Below are 12,476 nucleotides of genomic sequence, written 5' to 3' on the forward strand. Positions count from 1 at the left end.
CTTAATAGACTATAATGTAAATATAACTATATAGTAATATAATAAACTATGATATACTAATATAAATACAGCATAATATAAATATAACTTTTATATACACTGGGAAACCAAAAAAATTTGTGTGACTCACTTTATTGCAATATTAGCTTTATTGCAGTGGTCTGGAACCAAACCTGCAATATCTCTGATGTATACCTGTAACAGAAATTTTGCTCCTCAAAATAAGAATCCTTGATTAAATTATACTGCACAGACAAGCAAGTTACCCAGCCAGTTTCTCTATAATAGCAGCAGCAGCCAACACTCCTCCTATATGCTATAAATGTGCTAAGTGTGATACATTACCTCATTTAATTATTTGAGCAAGAGTCCTAACTAGATATTTTCCAGTGTGATCTGTAATTCCTCTTCTCAGCTGGGTACTCACTATGTTGAAAGCTAAAAGCACACACATTGAATTATAATGGGTCTAGGTGACTTCCCCATCACAGTTCACGAAAGACAGCTCACCAAAAGAACAAAGAAATAAAGACTCCTCTTACCCATCCACGGCTCCTGCTGAGACTAATGTATTCTCATCTTGAAAGAGGACCACAGTAACACTCTGCTGGAAATCCTATAGCACAAGGAAGAAAAAGAAAAGAAGGAAATCCTATTTTGGGTATAACAATCTTCACTATCAAGAGACCAAGGTGCTAAAATGATGGCTTCTTCCCTTAAACTGAGTATGACTAGATCTTGCCCTTCCAATAATCCTAGTCAGATATATATGCAGACCAAGAAGTAATTTTAGCAAGAAAATGACCTAAACATCATGTTGTATTACATAGTATGAACACTTTGACTCGTATTCAAGAAAAAACTGGTGATTAACACAAGATTTTAGTACTTGTCTAAGTCTACTGGCTCTACTTGAAATCATCCCTACCGTCTATCCTTAGGAACCTCATTTAACCTGTACCTGTTTCATCTATAAAATGTTGCCGTCTATCCAGATTGTCATATAGGAGTGTCTAAAGAATTGTGAATGAAAGATGGTTACATGCTCTGAAATATCTAAAGGAGCTAGTAGAGTTTTACCTCCTAATTGCTGTTAAGTTTTCTTGGCTAAGAATCTGATGAAATGTCTGAAATGTTACTCATTTTAACTTCATCTGGCCTCCAAAAACCACATGCTAACCCTGTCAGTTCCCATTCATGCCCGTGTAATTTTAAGTCCTAATGTTCTAGCAACCACACGTCCCCAAAATATTAACTAAGACTCTACAGACCAAGAATACTAGAAAAATAAACAAATTCAAATAAGAACACTGGTGATTTTTCTTAAAGAAAAAAGCTGTATTATGGGCATTGTTTGAGCTTTGACTATAATATGCTAAAGAGGTACTATATTTTACCCCAATATTTCTCAAAATGTTTTATAATCTTCTGCCAAATATTAAAAAAATAAAAAAATTAAAAACCCATATCTTTTCTGCAGTTTGTATTATGAAAAGAACAACAGGGATTCCTTTCCCCTACAGAATACTGTATCATGGTACTTAATATGCTTCTTCAAACTACCCAGCTCCCTTTCCTAATGAATCACATCATACTGTAGATGATGTGTATGCATGGAGATCTCTAGGGATGAGTCTTAGGAAACTGAATTTTTAACATATTCCCCAAGTGACTCTGTTGCACACTAGAGTTTGAGTACCAGTACCGTAGGTACTGAACTGGTATTAAGCAATAAACCAGTGACATCAAGAGGAAATGAAGATTCCCATTCATTGGCTGAATCTCTAGCTCCTATTTTATGCCCAACGAATTCCCTAAAATGAGACTCTATGCTACTGTCAAGATCTGCGCACATGTATACAGCTATAAAACCTTACCACAGAAGGAGCAAGTCCTTTTGAATTCTGTTTCTTCTTAGGTTTTGAAGGGGTTTGCTTGTCTAAGGTATTGTGAGCTCCACTGATTTGATTCACTTGCCTATAAAATCCATCTGAAAAATATTCCAAGGTAAATGGTTTAGGTTTCAGAACTTTATTCCCATGCTGAATGTAACATTTATATATAAGATGTCAAAATTAATTATATTCTTTATTAATTTAGTGAAATTAGAAGCCAGCAGGGCTACTGTACTACATCTCTTGTGGTGCGATTATGATGTATAAAAAGGAAATAAGCACATGGATATTTATAGCAGCTTTATTCATAACTGCCAAAACTTGGAAGCAACCAAGATATCCTTCAGTAGGGGAATATATGAATAAAACTGTGGTATATGTAGACAATGATATATTATTCAGTGCTAAAAAAAAATGAGATACCAAGCCATAAACAGACCTTAAATACATATTACTAAGTGAGAGAAGGCAATCTGAAAAGGCTACATACTGTGTGATTCCAATTGACATTCTGGGAAAGGCAAAACTATGGAGATAGTAAAAGATCAGTGATTGCTAGAGGTTAGGGGGGCGTTCAGGATGAATAGGTAGAGCACAGAGGACTTTTAGGGCAGAAAAACTATTCTGTATGATACTATAATGGTAGGTATATGTCACTATACGTTTGTCACAACCAAGGGAATGTATAATACCAAGAGTGAACCATAATGTAAAGTACAGACGGACACTGGGTGATAATGATGTGTCAGAGTAGGTTCACCAATCGTAACAAATGTCCAACTCTGGTTGGACATTGGACATGTTGACAGTGGGAGAGGCTGTGTGGGAACAGGAGGTATATCAGTACAGAGAGAACTCTTTGTACATTCTGTTCAATTTTGCTGTGTATCTAAAATTGCTCTAAAAAATAGCCTATTAAAAATAATTTTTTAAAAAAAAAGTGAAGCAGGGAGATGATCATTGCTTTCTGCTTAATGGCATCATGGGGCAATGTGAGTATAATTATATTTAGTTTAATCCAATTCTTTAAAGTTCCCAAATTTTTAAAATTAAAATAAAAGATCATGTACTAATAATTTCAATTCCATCAATAATTTAGGTAAATGGCATTATAGTTCAGAAGACAATATGAGGTAAATATGGAGGGTAATACTTAAAACAATCACTAAGATCCTGAGAACTGAACAGAGCAGAATTGGGGTTTATGAACATGTGCCCCCTGGTGGTAATCAGGTGAAATAGTTGATTCTTTCATTCAGAATTATTATGGGGCAATCCCACATATATCAAAATTAAAATGGAACTAGATTACCTTTTTTGTTGCACCTGGTGTCCCAGACCATAATGTTGCCATCTCTTCCACCTGTACAGAAGACAGCTGCAGACACATAAACAGTTTATCAAGAAGTTAACAAAACCAGTCAGTGACACATATATTTCAATTTAAATTTCCTAGAGTATCTATTATATGCTAGGTACTGTAATTGGCACTGGAGATTAAAAATGATAAAATATATAGCTCAACACAAATAAGAAAACAAAGCTGTGAAGGGAAAGGATTATAAAGAACTCAAAATGCTTATGCTGAGCAAAAACTTGATAGAATAATCCCTCTCTGTAAATTTTCTTTAAAACCACATGAAATACTATACTATAAAGTTGTAGTAAGAATAACGATAAATAATCAATAACCAAAATATACTGAGTGCTTATTAAGTTTTAGACACTATCCTAAGTGCTTTTTTATAAATGACCTCAATCCTTGTTATCAACCCTATTAGGTGGGAATTATTATCCCCATTTTACAGATAAGCAAACTAAGGCACAGGGAGGATATGTAACTTGCAAAGGTTATTATTTTTGGCAGTATGTATCCAGAGCCCATATTCCAAACCTCCAAGCTGTATTGTCTCAGTATAAAGATACGAACCAGATCCACATAAAGTTTGTGAAAGGGGTTGCCTCTGGGGATGGAAAGAGGGCAGTGAGATCGGAGGAGGGAACACAGGGGAACTCCAGTTTATCTGTCATACTTTATTCTTTAAAATTAAACCAAAAAATTCTGCTTCCTGATGAAAGAGTGAGCACTTATCTAATTAATCCACCTGCATTAGTTTACAGCTAATGCAGGTGGATTAATTAGATAAGTGCTCTGGTCAAAATACAAAAAACAGCTACTTGAGGGGCGTATAGAGATTGACCAAAAACATACAATTTTTGTAAGGGAGTCAACACCTGAAGTAAGTGACTGGCCTAGGGTAAGTTCCTGATTTTTTGAGGTTTTACCTTGAGGGCAGCCACAGTTGTAGCATCAGAACCAGGCAGCCAAAGTGCCAACAAAAAGACCATCTTTCAAGCCAGAGGAACTAGGAAAAGAGGACAGGGGCAACAAGAGCTGCCAGAGGAAGTGGGGAAGCCTGGAGAGAGCAGAGAAAGGGAAACCCTAATTCTGTGATTAAACTTAGCTCAAGTCTCTGGCTGACCCCCAAACCATATGTGCATAGGAAAGCTAAAAGCAGCTTGCAACTAAGGCTTAAATTAAAGAACTGAATTGAGATCCAATCTTCTGAACTGACTGCCTCCCCACAGGTTTGACATTATGCAATTTGAGTCTAAATGATTTAACTGCCTGTTAAAACAAAAACACCAACTCTTTCCTGAGCAACATAACAGAATTCAGAGTCCAACACACCATTCCCAATGCCCAGGGTATGATCTTAAATTACTTGCCATATACAGAGCCAGGAAAATGCGCCATTCTCAAGGGAAAAGAAATCAACAGAGGCCAGCCTCAAAACAACCCAGATGTTGACTTATCAGGTCTGGTTGTAAAACAGATATGACTGTCAAGTGAAATAAAGAGACACTCATAATCAATGAAAAGGTGAGAAATCTCAGCAGAGTAACAAACAGAACTTATCGAAAACAAATGGAATTTTAGAACCCAAGCCCACAACTTCTGAAATGATAAAATTCACTGGATAGGCTTAAGAGGAGATTGGAGAAACAGAGGAAAAAGTCTATGAACTTGAAGACAGATCAACAGAAATCATTCAATCTGAGGAAGAGAGAAAAATAAGGTTGACCATTATGCGAAGTGAAAGAAGCCAACCACATACTGTGTGGTTCCATTTATACGCAGGTGCAGAAGAGGCAGATTATAGAGAGAAAGTAGTTCAGTGGCTGTGTAGGGCCGGTAAGACGGAAAGTACTGCTAACAGGTTCTGGTTTCTTTTCGGGTTGATGGAAACATTCTAAACTTAGATTGTGGTGATGGCTGCATAACTTTATAAGAAAATTAAAAACCAGTGAAATGTACCCATTAAATGGGTGAATTTTATGGGGTGTTAATTATATCTCAAATTTAAGAAAATTGAAAAAGATGAACAAAGCTTCAAGGATTCATGGGACAATTTCAAAGTCTAATACATGAGTAACTGGAGTCCCAGGAGAGAAAATTGGGCAGAAAAAATATTTCAAGAAATCACGGCAGAAAAATTCTCAGATTCAGTGACACATATTTGTACATTTACAAATTCAAAAAGCTCAGCAAGCCTCAAACAGGATAACTTTGAAGGGAACCATGCCTAGACACATCACAGTCAAACTGCTGAAAACCAAGACAGAAAATCCCGAAGGCAGTCAGGAAAGACAACATATTACATACAGGGAAATGATTCGAATGACCACAGAGTACTCAACAGAAACCATGTAAGACAGTGGAACAACACCTTCAAGTAATGAAAGGAAAAACCCTGTCAACCTGGATTTTATATCCAACAAAAATATCCTTTAGTAATGAAGATGAAATAAAGAAATTTTCATATAAAGGAAAACAAAGGGGATTAATTACAACCAGACTCGAACTGCAAGAAATGTTAAGGGACGTTCTTCAGGCTGAAGAGAAATGATTTCAGAAGACAGGGGAAAGATGGTGCTGCTGGGGGAAATCATGAGTTCAGTTTTAGGTATGCTGAACTTGAAGTGCTTGTAGGAAAAGGTGAAAGCTGGAAATACAATCTGGTTCAATATAAGTGGAGCAAAAAACAAAACAAAATTGGAATAGATGAAACTGTCCAGGGAGAAGGTACAGACTGAAAGGAAAAGATGGCCAAATACCAAATCCTGGGCCATGTCAACACTTCAAGTTAGGTAAAGAAGTGGAGTTCACAAAAGCAATTATGAAGGAATAAACAGAAATACTGATAACCAGAGGGAGTGGTATCACAGATTCCAAGGAAGAAAACAATTTTCATGAATTTTAAAATAACTTGCCAGAAGTGTCAAATATTGAACAAGTAGAAGGCAGGGTGATTTCAGGAAGAGAGATGGAATGGATTGAACCAAACTGAGATGAGGACATTTAACCAGGTTTTGATTACTCTTAAGAAACTTAGAAGAGATAGGAAATAAGACAGGATGATAGCTGAAGGAGAATACAAGGTTAAGATGTTTCTTTCTGGACAGGCCACAGATATGCTTGAGTTCTTCCTATGGAGAAAGAGCCAAGAGAAGGAAAGCTTGAAGACAGAGGAGGTGTGGGGATGTAAGTGATAGCATAAGGTCTTGGGGAGGATCAAGAATGTTTCTTAACCTCAGCTGCACACTGGAATCCCTTGAGGAATTTTAACACAATAGATGCCTGGCCCACCTCCTAGAGATTCACACTTAATTGGTATTTTAAAAAACCTCCCCAATGTGTATAATTGAGTCACTTTGCTATACAGCAGAAATTAACACAATGTTGTAAATCAACTATATTTCAATAAAAACAAAACAAAACAAAACACCTCCCTAGGTGACTAATGAGTCAGGGTTGAGAATCAGTGCCCTAGGAAGAAGGATTGGCCTTAAACTGGAGAATGAAGAATGAGAAAGAAGGTGCAAATTTGAAGATAAGTTTGTAGGAGGGGAAATAGAAAAACACTTATAATTATTTTTAATGACCCACTAGAAGTTCTAACACCCATTTTAATCACACAAAACACACATCTGTGAGTAACTGACAATTAGAGATGAAAACATTTTCCATGTTTTCAGGTGGTAGATACTTAGGGAAGGCAAATTCCACTAGTATAACTATGTCCTTTAGGATTTTTTGTATCCTGCCCATGTAGGGCTGAAAGAACTGGATCATGATCTTTCCTACCATGTTACCTACAAAAAAAACCCCCCGAAAACCAAAAAACAACCCCCCAAAAAACCAACCCACTAAGCATTTATATGCTCCTCAGTTTTGTGTTTGTTTGTTTTGGTGTGTGTGTGTGCATTCACATCGCACTTCATTTTTATGCTTACAATGTTTTTGTGAATTCGGAAATGAAGGTCCTGGGAGATAAAAATGACTTTGCCCAAGAATTTAAAGGCAGAAAGCAGAACAAAACACAGGGCTTCTATGTATGGTTGTAAAAGTATGCCCTGCACAAGAACACTTGGCTGAGGGGGTAGGGGCTAAAATCTGTGTCTTAGCAACCAAACCATGAGGACTTGGGAGCAGTGTCCAACCAGACTAACCACACTAGGGCACCTGTGAACTACTGGGAGCCATGATAAAGGCTACCACTTTTTCTACTAGACCACACTGGCATAGATTCAATGCACAGAGTTTTAAAAATTAAGCAAAGGGACCGAAAGATACGGTGTTTCCCTTGTCTATTACCCTTTAAATAAACAAATTTACTTTAAGTACATTTTCATGACTTTAAATTATTTTTATAAACTTACAATGAACTCTGACACAGGGGTGTAGTAAACTAGAACACAAGCATACCTAACTTTATACAATAGATGTGTTAATGAAAAGTTATGCAGAGATAAAAACTATGTCATGTATTTCCTCTTCAAGGTTCCAGTCACAACAGCAACCAACTGACCTTTTTTTAAAGTCCAAACCAGCTCAACAACTCAGTTTAGTACTCCTGAGTGCTCAGGTGAATAAACAAAAACATTCCTTTAAAAATAGAATATTTTTTAATGATAAAGGAAACTATACTGTTTATTTCTATTATTCTGAGATTAAAATCAGATTGATCAGCCACTTCTTTGAGATGAATGTTTGTTGTCTCACTCTTATTTAGTGAGAAACAAATGGAGGAAGGAGAAAAGAAAACAAAAAAACAGAAATGAAGAGCTCATTCAGATACCCCTGCTAAGTTTTCCCCTGGCTACTATAGTACTGGTCTGTATTATAGCCCTCTTTAAATCTTCCTTCTCCCTTCTCCATTATAATAGTTAATATAGAAAGATTAATTGTGAGTAAATAACAGTTGAAAACATACCAGGGAACTGGGCCATTTAAAGTAATTATGTGGTAAATTTTTTAGGTAAAGAATCATGTCCAGTTTATCAGGTTTCCCACCCAGCCTCATACTCCATTTAAATTTTACAAGTAGAGTTAAAGTAACTATTTTACAAATGGAGTTAATCAGTGTCCAGTACAGGCTTTGACCTCAAAGGCCACTCAAAGTTGAACAGAGGGATTGTGGCTATTTGTGAATTTTTACCTTATCTGCAAGATTATAGAAAAAAATTATCTGAAGACACTTTCAGGGACAAGCTGGAAATAATATCCATTAGAATGGGACTAAAATCCAACTTAATATCATTGAGGTTTCCAAGTCATATTAAGAATCGATCATCTACGTAGGTAAAGGAGCATCTTTGACAGGGGAAAGGGTGGAAACAATTACAGCTTACTATTACTTCACCATGAAAGAGGTTAAGGAGATGAAAGAGGGTAAGCATATACCTACCTTTCTCAAACTTAGAAAAGGCAACTGACTTGAGGCTGCACTGATGACCTTTGCATGTTCCAATCAGCTCACCAGCTTTTACATCCCAAAATTTGGCTGTTTGATCACCTGCTGCTGTAACCTTTCAAAAATAAGGTTTCACAGTTTAATAAAGCAACCCTTTACCAGTGTTTACCCAGATCCCAATAAAATGAAAGTCACTTACAAGCTTAAGTTCACCAGGGACCCAGGCCAGGTCAAAGACAGCATTCCAGTGAGCCATCCATTCTAAACAAAGAAAATGGTGAATGTGAACTGTCTAAACTATGTCTTGTGGTAGCCATACCAATAGCAGTTGAAGTGCCTTGAAAGCTGTAGTGAAAAGATCAGTGGTCAGCACACTAAGGTCCATGGGCCAAAGAGAATCTGTGGACTTGCACACATAGCACATTCCCTTCATTACCCCATAAAACTACCATTTGATATCAGATTGTTTTCCATGAGGGTATATATTCTCTAAAATGGAATCTTTATGAAACATTCTCAAAAATCTTCATCATGCTCTCTGAATGGAGTTTAAAGTACTTTGGTTTGACATTCAAAATTCTGCTCGCTTTGGCCGTATCTCTTACTGTTCTCTGTATATCCTATTCCAACCAAACCGGAGCGCTCCCTATATGCTCATTATATCCTATGGTTTCCTATCTCTAGGCCTTTACTAATGCTTTTCCCTCCACCTGGAATAGTGTCCTATTCCACCTCCACGGGTCTAAATACCACAGTCTGCCTCAAATGTCCCATCCTTCATGAAAAATTTTCCTCACCTTCTTTGATACGTAAGAGCTCTTTGTGACACCTGTGGCGTTTTCTTTGTATTTCCTCTACATCATCTATAGCCTTTGTTTTACTTTAGTTACCTCAACACTTGACTTACTAGTTCCAGATTATTACCTTCCTAAGGTCAGTAGAACTTTGCCTTATGTATGGAAGATGTTTGTTCAATATAAATATTTTAAAGCAACATTTCCCCACATTAAGTATAATATAACAAATTTTAATTTTTTAAAAGAAAAACTGTTTTTAATCCTAAAATGTATTTTTCTTAACTTTCAGTAAAGGCTTTGCTGCTGTTAACAGTTATTGACAGAAAGGCAGTCCACCATTTACTTTCAGCCTGGCCCCTAAACAGGCTTAATCAGAAGTGAGTATCACTGAGAATTTATTCAAATAGCAACTTCCTTGAGGCTTTATGAATTTAAAATGTTCAAACAAATATTTTAGACCCCGACTTACCTTTGACGCACTTCTTTCTACTGGTTTGTGATTCTGTGTTATATAACCTAACGAAGCCTTCTTCATTGGCAACTGCTAGTATATGCTCCATATTGGGAGCTAAATAAGAAATAAAGAATAAAATATATAAAGAGTAACAAAAAAATTTAAAGCTGAGTTTAAATCTATATAAACAACATAATATAAATTAACTGAATAGCTACAATCTATTTGAAAAGAGGTAAGATGATCCTACCCAAATAGCATCTGCTATGGTAGAGAGGTTTTTCTGAATTAAAGATGGCTTAAAATTTGCCGTAATACCTAATTCAGTAAGTGACTCAAAAACACCAATCCTCAAATAATCTCTTATTTAAAGAAGGGCTGAATCAAGCATGGTAATTAAACAAAACAAAAGTGGTACTGGCCAATAGCAAATAAAAGCATATGATATAGGCATGGCAAATAAAAGCATACGATACAGGCCACCAGCAGGCTGAACCTATTAATTTTATATTCCCTTTTCACAATTTTTTACTTTTCCTTTCTTAAACTTTTAACAGCAGGGACAAGTACTCTATTTCTGTCAATATGTTCCCCAATGCATTGTAGAAAGAGACAGATTCAATCAGGTCAAAAGGGGCAAAAGTTTTCATGATGGCTGAACCTTTGCAACCCTTTCCTGATATCAGTTAAAAAAACAAACAAACAAACAAACAAAAATGGTGCTATAAGAATCTTATCCCTTAGCAGAAATATGTAATTATGCATAAAGATTAAGAAAAGTCTATTTCATAAATCAGGGGAGAACAGTTATTAGAAAAACTCTATCATCTATCTAATTTACTTTTTCTTGAAAGGGAGACACCCCAAGATATTTTCCCTCTGAAGAGTGAAATAGATCATTTCTGACCAAACCTAGCTTATACAGTAATTCCCTTACCGGAAGAGAAGGTGCATCCAAAAGGAGGAACTGGGGCTCCTGTTTCTCCATAAGAAGTGTGCTCATCATTATAGTTGCACTGATAACCAGTAAGAAGGGACTGTAGAGGGTATTGTGAAGACCATCCTAAGGTAAGACAAAATTCCTTATAGAGTTCCAATATATCACATTTCAGTACTTTTAACAAATGCAGAGGTTATAAATTCATTTATAAAAACTTTATATACTTAAGTATAGATCCACTCATTATCCATGGCCCTCTAGAACACAGTTTCAGGTATTTTCCTAAGGGGTCCTAAGGAAAAAATGAAAGAGCAATCTCAGCTTCTGGTGAGATACAGCTTTGGACTTATCATCTTAAATGGAGACTCTTGCCAATACATTTAAGACTGCAAGAAACAAATGGCCTTTGCACATTAGAAAAGATCTTACCCCTTCCCCCATCCTTTGGTGACAATCACAAAACACAACCACAAAGACTACCACAACCATTAAAACTGCCATTCTCGTCAATTAAAATTTTATGTTTTCAGAGTTTTTAAATCATTACTGCAAACTCAAGTTACCAGCAACATCACACATAAGCCAATGGTCAGAGAGTTAAAGGAAATAAGGTATGTCAATGTGCCTACTGTACCCCTAGTATACAAGAGAGGAAGAAATTCAAGGTGGAGGGAAAGTTTATTCCGCTTGGGTCAGAAAGCTGATGTGTACTATGGTCCTAAAATAGTAAACCATCTTGGGGCTTCCCTGGTGGCGCAGTGGTTGAGAATCGGCCTGCTAATGCAGGGGACACGGGTTCGAGCCCTGGTCTGGGAAGATCCCACGTGCCGCGGAGCAACTAGGCCCGTGAGCCACAGTTACTGAGCCTGCGCGTCTGGAGCCTGTGCTCCGCAACAAGAGAGGCCACGATAGTGAGAGGCCCGCGCATCGCAATGAAGAGTGGCCCCCACTCGCCGCAACTAGAGAAAGCCCTCGCACTGAAACGAAGACCCAACACAGCTAAAAATAAATAAATAAATAAATAAATTTTAAAAAATAGTAAACCATCTTGATTTGTTTTATCATTTTGATATGTGGGTCAACATATTTTAAATATATAAAAGAAACATTCATTCAATATATAGTTACTGAGAACCAAATGTTTAGTAAGCATGGGAGGAAACAATGAAGTTACAATCTAGAGAGCTGTCTAAATAATTAACAAACTCATACTTTAGGGTACTTTCAATTCTCACTTTTCATAAAAAAATACCATTTGGAGAAGACATCTTAGCCTGATATAACCTCAGACAAATCTGGTTTTGCATGTTCATAGAAATAACCTGAAGAAATGCAAACGAGGCAAATAAAAATTCAATCCAGATTTAGTAATTATTCCTGGGGGTATTACCTTAAGGCCAGATACGATTGTAAACAAGCCATTAAAGACCACTAAAAGAAGAATATGAATACAATAATTAGTTATGTGGTCGAGTTCACAAATATCCATCTACAGAATGAATTTTAAAACAAAAGCCTCTGTTCTAAAGTTATATAAACATACACTTGTAGTTTGGGATTAAAAAAAACAAAACCAAAAACTAATGATCACAACTCATGAATTCAAAAGGAATCTTGAACAATTTAAGTGGA

General features: G+C 36.4%; 1 protein-coding gene across 4 annotated transcripts in view; it reads right to left on the reverse strand.

Moving 5' to 3' along the window:
- DTL (denticleless E3 ubiquitin protein ligase homolog) overlaps positions 1 to 12,476 on the reverse strand; it is a 37,231-nt gene that overhangs the window by 20,889 nt on the left and 3,866 nt on the right. For 2 of the 4 annotated variants that reach the window (XM_007184981.2, XM_057533832.1), the window contains exons 2-8: positions 10,842 to 10,967; positions 9,920 to 10,018; positions 8,853 to 8,914; positions 8,648 to 8,768; positions 3,208 to 3,273; positions 1,878 to 1,990; positions 543 to 616 (exon numbers count right to left, since the gene is read on the reverse strand). In XM_007184981.2, coding sequence (XP_007185043.1) covers positions 543 to 616; positions 1,878 to 1,990; positions 3,208 to 3,273; positions 8,648 to 8,768; positions 8,853 to 8,914; positions 9,920 to 10,018; positions 10,842 to 10,967 — 661 coding nt within the window. Of the gene's footprint in view, positions 1 to 345; positions 439 to 542; positions 617 to 1,877; positions 1,991 to 3,207; positions 3,274 to 8,647; positions 8,769 to 8,852; positions 8,915 to 9,919; positions 10,019 to 10,841; positions 10,968 to 11,068; positions 11,137 to 12,476 lie in introns of those variants that run through there. The other 2 variants (XM_057533825.1, XM_057533840.1) reach the window with 2 other exon arrangements.

Source organism: Balaenoptera acutorostrata, chromosome 1, assembly GCF_949987535.1.
Source record: "Balaenoptera acutorostrata chromosome 1, mBalAcu1.1, whole genome shotgun sequence".
Classification (NCBI taxonomy): domain Eukaryota; kingdom Metazoa; phylum Chordata; class Mammalia; order Artiodactyla; family Balaenopteridae; genus Balaenoptera; species Balaenoptera acutorostrata.